The 13570-nt window shown below is 39.1% G+C and overlaps 3 protein-coding genes across 3 annotated transcripts; 1 reads left to right on the forward strand and 2 right to left on the reverse strand.

Annotated features, from left to right (window-relative positions):
- Positions 1-365: 365 nt before the first annotated feature.
- LOC133739615 (PWWP domain-containing protein 3-like) lies at positions 366-1676 on the reverse strand. Its single transcript, XM_062167396.1, has 2 exons — positions 1463-1676; positions 366-1195 (listed from the first exon to the last, which is right to left on the reverse strand). The coding sequence occupies exon 2, from the start codon at positions 1130-1132 to the stop codon at positions 707-709; it is 426 nt and encodes a 141-aa protein (XP_062023380.1). The 5' UTR covers positions 1133-1195; positions 1463-1676; the 3' UTR covers positions 366-706.
- Positions 1677-7492: 5816 nt separating this feature from the next.
- On the forward strand, positions 7493-10026 carry LOC133740150 (uncharacterized). Its single transcript, XM_062168068.1, has 5 exons — positions 7493-7874; positions 7982-8122; positions 9493-9612; positions 9708-9803; positions 9883-10026. The coding sequence occupies exons 1-5, from the start codon at positions 7653-7655 to the stop codon at positions 10024-10026; spliced, it is 723 nt and encodes a 240-aa protein (XP_062024052.1). The 5' UTR covers positions 7493-7652.
- Positions 10002-13339, reverse strand: LOC133740149 (uncharacterized). The gene is made up of 7 exons (XM_062168067.1): positions 12912-13339; positions 12671-12813; positions 11779-12050; positions 11500-11654; positions 10865-11127; positions 10658-10720; positions 10002-10499 (listed from the first exon to the last, which is right to left on the reverse strand). The coding sequence occupies exons 1-7, from the start codon at positions 13183-13185 to the stop codon at positions 10242-10244; spliced, it is 1428 nt and encodes a 475-aa protein (XP_062024051.1). The 5' UTR covers positions 13186-13339; the 3' UTR covers positions 10002-10241.
- Between the last annotated feature and the right edge of the window lie 231 nt (positions 13340-13570).

Raw genomic sequence — 13570 nt, forward strand, 5'->3', positions numbered from 1 at the left:
TGTCCTTTGTATGTGGATGAATATACCTTTGTATAAAAGGAGGAAAAAAAGAAGATGAATATCAGTTTTTTGTTCCTCTGTAGAAAATAGAAGATGAATATACCTTTATTACCATCACAGTCGGACTTAGACACCATAATATGCTCTCATTATTGCTTGCTGCATACCCCAAAGTTTGCAATATTGTAGACAATAGGTCTCCCTTGCTTGTAGCATATATTTGGCTCAGCCTTGCCACCAATTTCACATATTGGAAACAAAGTTATCCAACAGGTATGGTGCATTAAGCAAAAGTGCCACACATTTGTAGTGTCTTATCATGTGGCTTAGAGATAAAAGGTCATAATTTTGTATGACAAGAAAGATGAATAGCTTCCAAAAGAACAAGCAATGGCATATAGATTTATAATTAGTAATGAGAAGATCCAAGCATGATACAACAAACAGTTGAATATACACCTGTGTTTTCAAACAGAACACAGTAATCATACTATAAAAAGATGTGCTAGATTTTTCAGATGTGCAAGGAACTTTGCAGAATCAAAACGAGTAACTGAAAATTCACCGAGTTCACTGGAGTTGCGGTCAGAAACCAAAACTCCTTCCTTAGATGCAGCATAATGAACTGAAAGTCGATCTTCTTTCAAAACACAGGCACAAGTCATATTCAATTTGACACGGCGACCAAACTCTTCAAGAGCTTTCTCTACAGCTTTAATGAAAATTCTAGCCTTGCTCTGCCCTGAAATCTGCTCGAAATACTGGGGAAAGGCTTCAGTTGGTATCGACGGCACCAAGCAACATGACCCATCCCAAAGTACCCAACTAGCAGACAGTCTTCTTGGTCACTTTCAATTCCTCCGTACTTTGATGCATCTGCAGGATCATGAATTCTAGCAGGCCACCATGTGTTTATTTTGGTTTTAACCCACACAATATCACCCACACAAAAATCATAATCATAATCTTGATCATCTTCACCCATCATACTCGATTCGAATGCTTTGGCCTCATCCACCTTCTCCTTAACTCCATCATATTCAACCATCCTGTCAACTCTACCGTCTTCAACCATCATCTTCTCAACTCTAACATCCTCAACCATCTTCCCAACTCTAAATTCTTCAACCATCAGGACCCAAATGTAAGCAAAGCCTGCAATTTGAGGGAAAAATCGAACAGCCCCAACGAAACCCTAACCCAAAACGAAGAAAAGAAAACGGATTCAAGACAAGGCGAGAATCAATGGAGAGACATGGGGCAAGTGATATAAAAAAGATTTGGTAAGAAACATAGAACAACAACAACAACAACAACAGAAGCTCTGTTTCTCTCAGTTTTGGTTGGCATCGGGATTAAGGGAGTGTAAAATATTCACAACATAAGCAACACAAAATAAGAGAGTTAGAGCAGCTCACTGTTACAAGTTTGATGCAGTAGAAATTCCTGAACCAACCTATACCTCACCATAATCCCAAATACAATGGTCAGCCACCACGCCAATCAGGCCCGCCGTTTGCCGATCTCGGAGGCGGCGCCGATCTACAAGCAGCTCCTGACGCCGTTCCCCACCGTCGCGAAATATTGGACCCAATACGCCGAGGCCCAGAGGCCGGCGAACAACGACGAGCAAGCAGCAAAGAGCAAGACCAAGCCCCTCTCCCCTCGATTGCAACACTCATGCCCGACAATGAAATAACTCTTGCCTACACAGTAACTTTTTCAACTATATAAAATAGTAAGCAGGTCACCCGGTCAGTATTCTCGACCATTAGATTAAGGAGCATATATCCAACGGCCCATAAGATGCTGACGTGCCCAAGCATGGTATGCTCGGAGCATTGTAGAATTTCCGAAGTCTAAAGTATGATTATGAAGTACTAATTTGAAGTATAATTATCAACTAAATTTTAATATATCAACTAATAATTTAAAGTATAATTATCAACAAAATATTTCAACTAATAATTTAAAGTAAGATGTATCAACTAATTAAATTTTAATATACACTAAAAGAATCATAAAAATTAATATTCGTGTTACACTACAAATTCATACCTCATCAATCATATTCGCACCACTCTTGTACCAAAGCTTCGCTTGCCTTAACGCACAATGCCAAACATAAAGTTCGACTTTCAAGGTTTTCCACCTCCCTTGAAAAGCTTGCAATGATCGGACATATCCATCCCAATGTTCGGCATAGTGTTGGCGTACCTCTATCCATAGATCATCTTTTCTTCGTTCCGTACCCTTTGCCGGATCTTGGCTAACAGCCCTCCAAGACTTGCACAATTGAATGTCTTCAATAGTCTGCCAACGTGTCCCGTCAATACTTGGATCTCCTACGGGTTGGACAATCGTATTGCCTCGTACACTCATATTGGAATCAAAAAATTGTAGAGTATGAAAGCTATGAGGAGAAGGAACAAAAAATTTTGAAGAAGAAAGATGATTTTTTTGGTGTGAGAAGTAAAATAGGAGGTGAGGTATTTATAGGAAATTGTGGTTATATTTTTTTTGTTACCGTTGTAATCTAACGGTTATTTTTATTTTATTTTTTTTAAATCTCTTCTACCAGAATGGAAGCCGTCAGATCCCTTTAAGGCTCAAAATCAACGGTCCAGATCTGTGGACCGTTGCATTCAAACTGCAAAGTAGCCCAACTGCTACACGCCACGTCGCACCCCCACTGCACCCCCACGCCACTAGACGACAAAATCGTGGCACCCAACGCGCCTGCTGTCCTGTCACCGCTAGAAGACAAGCAGTTGGGCTTCACGTCTTCGGCTACACGCGTCTCCCCTCTTCTCTTCTTCTTGGGCCAGCCTGGCAGCCTGGGTCACGGGCTCAGTCACCATGGTGCCCTGGGCCTCCCCCTGTAGTCTTGCCCCAGATCCGGTGGAAGGATGAACAGTGGCAAAATCCTCCCCCCCAGCCTCCTTTTGACGTGGTGCCCGGGCAAGAACAAGCCCGGTGAACTTGCTCTTAGTGATCCATAAACCATTGCCATGAAATAAAACTAATACAGCAATAGTGGATAGTATATACTGCCACTCACTAAAGACCAAGATTACACTGCCAAAGTATCAAATATATACAAGAACATGGAACAAAGACTCCAACCTCACCCCTAACCCATCTGCTACCCACCACTAACATATTTAAATATTCAAAAAACTTCTTTTTGCTTCAAAAACTTAGGTTTTGTTACCAGTCATCGGAAACTAAGTAACAGAGCTGTCATACTCCAATACAACACGTGTAAAAGTACAGCAGCCAAGCACAATAAACCGATCCTCCTTCGTCGAAATCACTCTTACCAGAGCCATGGCAATAAACCGATCATCCTTCGTAACACAGCTGTCATACTCCAATACAACACGTGTAAAAGTACAGCAGCCAAGCACAATAAACCGATCATCCTTCGTCGAAATCACTCTTACCAGAGCCATGGCAATAGCTTCGAAAAGAAACCGTCTTGAAATAGCCTATTCAAAACCACCATAGCTTGGCCGCCGTGCTTCAAGTCCTTGTTCCTCAATGACTGAGTTTATCAAGAATACGAATTTAGCAGCAATCTGGATTATGAACAATGCAAAAGAAATGGAATTGTGTACATTATTGAGCATAGGGATGAGAATTTCATCGAGAGGCTCGTTTCTCCGAGCGGCGTCGTTTAGGTACTGGTAGAGGAAGCGGAGGGAGTTGTCCAGCGAGCCTGAGACGGAGACATGGCCGGTGGAGTTGTCGAGGAAGAGGAGAGAGTCGCGAAATGGCGTCATGTAGCTTTTGGGGGCGGGTGGAGAGGAGAGAGGCCATTACTCTGCCGAGCGTGACTGACGTCATTGACTTCGGTGATGAATCTGATAACTCCGACGAGGTGGAGTGGGGGAGTAGGAAGTGGCTTTGTGGTTCCATTGGATTGAGAATTTTCGCTGGTGAGGATCAAACCGGAGTCGAAACCGGAGACAAAAGAGAATTATCATAGGGATTTTCAGAGATGATGACGGGCACTATTCCGGCGACCAAGCCCTCGTCGTCGTGAGAGAGAGAGACAGCGTCGTTGCTGTTAGGGTAGGAGAGATAGATAGTAGCACATTGTAATTTAATAAATGAGTTGAACCTAAAATTGTATTTCTACCTTTAAATTGGGTAAGTGGGCACACAAATCTTTGGGATTTGGGAATTTGGTTGCCATTCATCATCAGCTCAAGCAACGCCAAGACACCTAGTCCCTTTCCAGAGTTGAACGGAAGCGACCTCGGGTTGTCAAGACTCTCGTCACTCATCTCAAGAACCTGGTGACGGTGCAGCAGAGCCTCGCCGCCGTCTCCGGTGGCCTCCTTGCGGACATCTCCGACGTGCTTCAAAAGCTGGCCGAGCGAAGGCGACGCGCCATGTGAGGCTTGTGGGAAGTCGTCGAGCTCTATAGTGAAAAACGGCGATATCTGATTCTCTGACGCCAGTCGGAATTTCATCGGACGATGACTACCGCCAAATCGGGGGGAGGACAGATCGAAGGAGAGAGAGAGAGAGAAGAGAGGGGGATCTGGGATTTGGATTGGGGATAGAGAGATGTGGTTTTAGTGGCAGAATGATAGATTTGTAATTTATTAATGGGAAAATTTCAAGAACAGTACATGATGTATCGGTCATTCTAACCTTTCGTGAATCAACTTTCGAAACTATCAAAATGGTACATGAATTTCAAATCTCGACCTAAGTTTGGTGTATGCCGTTACATGCTCCATTAATTAATATGTTTTCTGTCAAATTTCTGAGGGTAAATCTGTCTTTTCAAGGATGATGAAAAAAAACAAAAAAAAACTCAACTAAATTGAGCACCCTCTCTCCCTCCCTCGTACTGACCGCAACCACCACACCACTTCAGCTGGACCGCCACCATCAACTTTCTGGCAGCCACATCACGCCTCGAGGAGGCAGCAACCCTATAAATTGGATCCATACCCAGATCGTAGGCAAACGAGCCAACCCAGATCGGAACAATCTGATCCGAGCCACGCCACGCCGCCCCGACCTCGTCCCCATCAGACCGCCTCCGAATCTGCAATAGCACACCACCTCGCCGACCGGGCCTGCAATTAGCGAACCAATCCCAGCCAACCTCCGCGATCTCCCTCACCTTACCGACAGCCACCGCGATCTCCCCAATCCGATCTATCAAGGAGCCAGCAAGTCAACCAATCCTACATAGGGTAGTTTGGTTTGGTAGGTGTGGATTTGGAAGTGGAGGAGATGCGGTAGTCGCAGCATAGAGGAAGAAGGTGGTGAGGAACTGTCGAGCTATGTAGTTGGGCAGAAAGATGAGAGCTTTGTGGTCATCGGAGCTTTTCTGGGTCTGATTGAGAAGCCAATCGCTGGTGCAGTAACTACGATGTCTTAGATGGAGAAGGTGGTGAGGAACCACTTGGAGGCTGTCTCCGATTTGGGAACGACGTCGTTGCAGAGTTTGGAGTATAATTGATCAAGATTAGGAATGTGGTTGAAGGTTGAAGCTGTGGGGATGAAATTGATGCAGAATAAGAAGAAGAAGAAGAAGAGGAGGGGAGTGAATAGGGATTATGGGTTTGTAAATGAGTGGTTAGGGAAATTGGAAGAGCGCTAACCCTAGATTTGGGCGAGGGAGGTGAAAAAGATGATGGGGAATTGGTTTCCATCGCTCTGCTAGCAATGAAGGAGAGAACCAAGAGACAAAGCCCAGGAACTTGAGAAGGAAGAGAGAGAGAGAGAGAAAGCCAAAGTCAGAGAGTGTCGGAGAGGGTGAGAGAGAGAGAAGAAAAGGTAAAAATACTATATTACCCTTTAACAAATGAATAATTACATAAAGTTAACGGAGTTCGTAACGGCATGTACTCAAATTGGGTAGAAATTTGAATTTGATGTACCGTTTTGATAGTTTCGAAAGTTGATTCACGAAAGGTTAGAATGACCGATACTTCATATACTCTTCTTGAAATTTTCCCTTTATTAATTGATGTAAGATCAAATTGTAATTTTGCCCTTAAATTGGGTAAGTGGGCTCATTAATCTCTTACTAGAGTAAGTGGGTTCATATTAACTCAAATTTAGGCATTTGGTCAAGATCCCTTTAATAAAATGATAAAATAAGAAATCAAATGGGTGGTTTATTAAGTAAGAGGTGTGTATTAAGTATTTAGGGATGTGCGAATAAAATTTCCCTTTTTTTTTTTTTGCCAAAAATTTGAAATATGTTCTTAAATATATATGTACGTATTTCTAATGTAAATACGTACGTAAGCCCACAAGAGTAATATAACTTGTAAATAAAAAGGATTCACAAAAGGAAAAAAAAAAGTTGAAGAAACTGAAATTAATTACTTAATTAAATGCATGTGAAATTAAATAAGGGTAAAGAGGGGAAGTGAAAACTTGTATTTTAATTGTATTAATTATTTAATTTTTTTAGATAATGGAATACACATGGCAAGCAATGAATGGGGAAGGTAGAAAGGGAAATGTTTGAGGGAAAAATTGCTAGCATTCCTCGACAATTAATATTGGACTACCCTATCTTTCGCCTATTGATTTGTTTAGAATAAATGAAAATTAATTTCAGAACAAAATAGAAGAAGAAACTACATGTATTTCTAGTAACTAATTTATTCTAAGCGATGAACTTTTTTTCTTCTATAAAATATCGATGGAGGTCCAAAGTTAAATTCCCCCCTAATATTGGACTACCCTATCTTTCGCCTATTGATTTGTTTAGAATAAATGAAAATTAATTTCAGAACAAAATAGAAGAAGAAACTACATGTATTTCTAGTAACTAATTTATTCTAAGCGATGAACTTTTTTTCTTCTATAAAATATCGATGGAGGTCCAAAGTTAAATTCCCCCCTTTTTAATGAAAAAAAAAATACGTGTGCTTCTTTACTAGTGTATTATGTTGAGAATTGACCAAGAAAAGAGAAAAAAGAATCTGACCAACATTCTTTACTAGTATTCTGAAACAAAAATACTCCAGGTCACAACACTCGACGATTTTATCAACAAATAAACAAAGTTGATGATATCTGTTCATGTCAGCAAACATGCGTGATCCAAATTTCAAACGGAATACTGCAAATAAATCAATTAATTCTTGTTTCCGGCTAGTTATTAGATATACTAGCAGTTTTCCACAAGTTATTCTTTTTTTTTTCAGAAAATAAAAAAGAAAAAAGTTGGTTATTGCAGAGAAAAGAAAATGGGAGAGAGAAAAGTGGGTTGTGAATATTTTTTTTTCAAATTTTTTTAATAAAAATACATTTTGTAAATGTCTTAATTATCCTTGTGATTTAATTAATTCTCAAAGTTTAATAATCTTTTAGGGTCAATTTTGTCAAAATTTTAGATTTTGGCTAACAAAGTCTCTTCTCTTAATAATAGTATAGATTAGTACTTTAAAGTTGGTCTATACCTTGATGGTACAACTAACCTACTTCCCCAGTTCCCCACCCACATCCAGCTCCGAAATTAAATGAGGTTCAACTATAAACGAATTGAACATGACCTCTCTCTCTCTCCTCTCGTTTTCTCCCTCTATAGCTAGCTCATTGATTTGAAACAACCCCAGAAAACCAGTTTATAAGCTTCAGTGAAGAAGAAACTAGAAGAAAGAAAGATGGAAGGGCATGGACTTACAAGTCTTGTAGTATTGGGAGTTATTTCATGGACAACAGCATTTCTATTCATCAGAAAAATGTGTCCAAAGAGATCCTTTGGATTCTGCAACCGCCTTGTTTCGACAATCCATGCAACCATTGCTGTAACCCTAGCTTCACTCTCTGTCGAAGACTGGAGATGCCCAGTTTGTCCTCTGGCTGCTCAATCTTCTCCTCAGCAGGTTTTTCAGTTTAGTTTCGTGAATATTAATTAGTATTTTTAATGGTGTGCTTATGAGCTTGGTTAGCTTAATTAACTTTGGAGGTTTTTGGATGGTACGTGGAGCAGATGAAAGCACTAGCAGTGAGCCTTTCTTATCTCATCTATGATCTCATCTGTTGCCTTTTTGACAAGCAATTCAGTCTTGACAATTTCTTCCACCATTTGGTTAGCATTATTGGAATTGTAGCAGGCCTTGCATACCAAAGGGTTAGTATTTTACCTTGTTCCCCAACTTGATTGCCATTTTTAATCCTAGCTTGGAACAAGTACATGGGTGTTTAATGAGGTGAAAATCTAGGAACTCTAGCAAATTAATTACATTTATTTTTGATAGCGATAGACTACTAACTCAATGTAATGGTACTTAACTCCCTTTTGCAAAAGACAACTCCATGGGGAGCTAATGTATATTTAACTAGGAAAATGATTTGTGGCCTCAATGAGGCCTAAGATTTATGGCCTCAATCTTAGGTGTCATGTCATGTCACCTATACACGTCACTTATTTATCAAATCATGTTATGTAATTCTTGAGAAAAATACCATTTTATCCTTTCAAAATCTAATGACCCTAAATTAGTTTGGTTTTTTTCTAAAAAAAAAATATTTTAGTTTTTTTTTTCATTTTTCCTTTTCATTACACTCATGCTTCAATTTAAACAACAATTTTTTTTTTCTTCAATTAAGAATAGAAAAAATTTCATGTAATTCAATCAATAGATTTGCACATACATATATTCGAACTTTGCATAACACATGTATATAAATTCAACCTTTATTGGGTTCCTGCAAATTTTGAAAATATAATGTGAAAAATACATATTCATATGATTATTATATATTCTTTTGTTCATTTTTTTTCTCTTTATGTAGCTAGGGTTTAAACATTGAAATTGAGTTTATTATTTTTTGTTTGTTTTTTCCCTAATATTTAGATTGTAGATGGTAATTAATGACCGGTACTAACATGGAATTTTTTCTTACCTCTTAATTTAGACCACGTATTTTCCAAATTCAATTTACTAATGCTATTTTTTTGGATGAAATTAATCAATATTTGGAAAGAAAATTTAATGCCTATTTCTTGACACCTAATTCAATATATTAATGCTATTTGGAAAGAGAAATTATGGGAAAGAATTTAATTAAATGAAGAAAATATTGGTCAAATAATTTGTAGACATATCTCTTAAATTAGTACATAATTAATAGCTGATATTTTTTTCATCACCTAATTAAATTCATTAATGTAATTGATTCACCCCCTAACATCTAAAAGGAAATATAAAAGGGTAAAGTTGGTGTTGCAATAGTATGATGTGGCAAGATATATTATGTGGAATTTAAAAAAAAATTGTATTTGCTTACATGGCATGACACCTAGGATTTGAGGCCACAAATCTTAGGCCTCATTGAGGCCCTATATCATTGCCCATTTAACTATGTCTACCACTATATACAATTAGTTATCACTATGGGAACACTTCGTATAACTCAGTTAATTTTGCATCAGCCTTTTGTTTTTATTTTTATTTTTATTTTTTCACCACTAATAGTAGATTTTGTTGGGTTCAATAGTGTGGGTCAGAGATGGTAGCAGCATTGTGGATAACAGAGGTCTCTAGCCCTTTCCTCCACTTGAGGGAGATTCTCAAAGAACTTGGTTACAAGGACACCGACCTAAACTTAGCAGCAGATGTATGCTGTTTGAGAATTCCACAATGTTATAATCTTTCGTATTGTAGCAGAAACAGAATCTACTATAATATCGTTTTCCATGTTTGTGTGTATAGATTTCATTTGCAGCTATATTCTCGGTTGCAAGGATGGGAGGCGGACCTTATCTCGCTTATGTAACACTATCTGCTCACAATCCTTTCATCATTAAGGTTAGTATTATAAACAGTGGAACTATCAACGAGGCCTCAAAATAATTTCGCGACGTTGAATGAATTGTCTGATCTCCAGGGAATGGCAGTTGGACTGCAGCTGGTCAGTACTTTCTGGTTCTACAAGATAGCGAGAATGGTGATGTACAAATTAACCAAGAGGACGACTAGTGCAACGAAGGAGGCTGACATCAACCATAAAGAGAAAATTGAATACGATTGAGTGAGACAGATTTTTACATTTGCAAAACTGTATGTATACCATTGATGAATAAACATTTAGCAACTCAAATGACCAGACTTGACTTGCTGGTATCCATATCACTTTCTCTATTTACCATATCTTGCTACATATGATACAAATGACTTACAAAAGTATGAGGCACATCCTTCTGTCAAGGATCGGTGGTGGGGCAAACATTTTTGGGCTCCTGCAAATTAGGAATTGGCGTGGCTCTTTGCTTTCTGCAACACCTCCCTTAAAACTAAAGCGATCCTTTGCACCATGTGCGGTTCCAGAAATCTTTCCTTCACTCTCTCGTGTCCCTTCTTGCCCATTGTCAATCTCCTTTCTACATGTGTGGCCAATTTTATGATGTTATTTGTCAGCGATGCCACACCTTCTTTACCAACAGGATGCAGCAGTCCGGTTGAGCCATTCACTACAATCTCCATGGTTCCCCCAGCTGCTGTGCCCTGGAGTGATTAACAAAAGGAAAACAAATTAGTTGGACCCTGTTAATGTAATCTACCAAACAAAGGACATTCATAAGACAACTACAGAACATAAGCATGATTTTTGCACAGTAATAGACAGGTACATCATACATTGGAAGACGAAGTCAAGGACATACCAGTACAGGTAGCTGAAAGGCCATTGCTTCAATAGTTATCCTTCCAAAGCACTCTCCTCGAGCCTACACATGATTATAAAGTTAAGCTCCATCCATGATACACAACACAACTGAGATACCTAATATTTATTCCCTGAAATTTTCAAATAAAAACTATCCAGCAAGATAACATCTCCTACAAAAGTTGCTGACTTGGGTGCAACCTACCTGAGAATTTTGAACAAGAACGTCAATAGAAGCCAGATAAGGAGCCACAGTCAGGGTTTTGTTCACAAAGTGAACACAATCCTGAAGCTTCTTTTCTATCACAAAGTTTCGCAGTTCCGTTTCAAATTTAGTCTGCTTATCCATGTCACTTCCCACTATTACTGCATGCATAGATGGCACTTGCAATTTCTTCTCCTTGACGAATTGCAGACTTTCATGAAAAGCGCGAAGAAATAGATCCTGACCTTTCCCACGTGAAACACCTACAGTTAAATCACACATATTATTCAGAATATAAAAGTCAAATGCAGATGCATCCAAAACAGAGTAGTGCATGGAAAAACAGAGAAGTGAACAGGACTACAGCTTCAGACAACAAAAGAAATCTTTCGCCGAATGAAAGTATGAAGTTTGGGAAGAGAAGAAGTGATTAGGGTTGTTAGTTTACCTCAACCCAAAAGTATTTAAGTTATTAGGATATGGGTCAAGTTATGTTATTTTCTAAAGCTGCTACTATATCAGATGAAATTGAATAGGAATCGGGAGGTTTTAGTAGCAAGGATTCAAACTATAATCTACCACTATAATTAAAGTACATACAAGTAGAAACTTATATAGTGACAAAGGAAGCATACTGTTTATGATGGCAAAGAGTAGATCTTCATTCCGCACTCCAAGAGACTCTCGGACATGTTCACGGAGAACCCTCCTGGATACACTATCTTCTGCAACTTCCATTAGCTCCTTGCTATTTCCAAGGTGCACAACATAGGTTTTAGGCATTTTAATCCTGTAAAACAAAAAGAAAAATATTATCAAGTTCCACATTACAATTTTATGGTTGCTAGAATAAGACTGATGGTGGAACAAACTATGGTGCATGTAGTTTTTACATATCACATGATTCTTCTTACCCTAAACGTTCCCGAGTCCTATTTTTCCAATATTCTGCTGTTGTGTGTGAATCAATCATGGCACCTGCAACAAAAGGGAGGTGCTTAACATACTCCACATTGAAATAATGCCCTCGCATTTCATGAATCCACCACAACACCTTAGGAAGAACATGAGGAACGTTTTCCCTGAGAACAGCATCCAGCCATTTTCCAGCAACAGCAGTATTTAAAATGACCAAATCTGCCTTAAGAGCTGTATCTATAGCCTTTTGACCCTTTGCAGAGAGGACCTACCAAGTATTGGGAAATTCATAAGTAGAAGGCCAACAGCATAAGGACACAAAAACAAAGCTTTGCCTTCCCTCATATAAAACACCATCAAGAGCATTAGAACGGGCAGTTAGATTGTGACCGCAAATAATCATTTAGAAACTTAGAATCCAAAAACCTCTCAACTACAGCTGGAGGCATCAACTCTTTATAACTTATTCTAAGCAGATCTAACAGGCTCCAATGTGCATCACAGGCACACTTACCATCAGCAAAAGTATTACAACCGAAGGTTTAATTTCCAAGCTTTGTTTCATGATAAATTGATAACCATACATCTTAATGACAGAGCACTAGAGCAGAATGCAAGCTACAGTTCCACAATCCACTATAACAAAAAATACTAATAGTCTAATACATGAGAAAAAAAAAAAAAAACTCAAAATTCAAACATTCCACAGAACTTGTACTCATTCACATTTACGACTTTAGATCACGTAGTGTCAACAAAACCAATATTTGTGGCAGTTTCAGCAGCAATGTCACACCACAAAAAGCACAGACTTGCAGTGAGATACTGAATTCTAGAAACATAAGATCACCTACAAAAATCGAAGATGAAGCAACATAAAATGAATACCTGTACTCCTCGGTCCAGCATTTTATTCTCCAAACTGTAAATCACCTCGTCGGATTCCGGTGGCTTTTGGCTTGTTATCCAAACAACCTCCGATCCCACCCCTCTCAACAAGAACGCCAGCTCCATCAACAACAAAGGACCCCCTGATTTTTTTTTTTTTTTTTTTCCATAAAATCAAAAATTTCTTCATCTTTTTTCAAAAGAAGAAAAAGCAAAAAAATTGATAAAACGAATTTGTTACCGGAAAGAGAGAGCTCGTGTGAGACCAACAGAACCAGCTTCGACTTCATGAACCGCAGAGGGCTCGGTCCGGCGTCGTTCCGGACAACTCTCACCGCCTCGGCTGCGGCTCTATTATCATCTTCAAAACGACTGCCGCTACTATTTGCGTTGCAGGAATCAAACGCGGTTCTCATGAAGAAAACCATAGCGGTGGAGAGAGAAAACAATGCCAGAACCACCAGAGACCATTTCTTCTTCTGCATAATCCACGCATTGTTGGCCTGCTTCGCCATCGACAAGAGTGATCGAGTTCCGTCTTTCTTTCTTACTCACTCTGGTTTTGATTTCATGTATTTAGATCAAATCTGGGATCTTTAGTCTTTGAGAGTATTTAATTACTGAGAGAGCTTCAGGGTTGAGGGTAGTTGATGTTAGATAACTGTGGGCTCTCAACGACTCTACCCCACACGCCTACACACTCCTTAAAAAGTTACCCACGCTTGTTGGGCTTTCCATTGACGCTGAGGTTTTTGAGGTGAAACAATTAAACAAGGAAAATAAACATAAAAAGAAAGCACTGAATAGTAAGTGATCCGGTAACCCAGCTCTAAGGCAACCCGACCCAAATAGTCAAAATACGAAAGCACTTAAAAAAAACATTAAGATCCTCAAACTGCT

The sequence above is a fragment of the Rosa rugosa genome, chromosome 3 (genome assembly GCF_958449725.1).
Source record: "Rosa rugosa chromosome 3, drRosRugo1.1, whole genome shotgun sequence".
Taxonomy (NCBI): Eukaryota; Viridiplantae; Streptophyta; class Magnoliopsida; order Rosales; family Rosaceae; genus Rosa; species Rosa rugosa.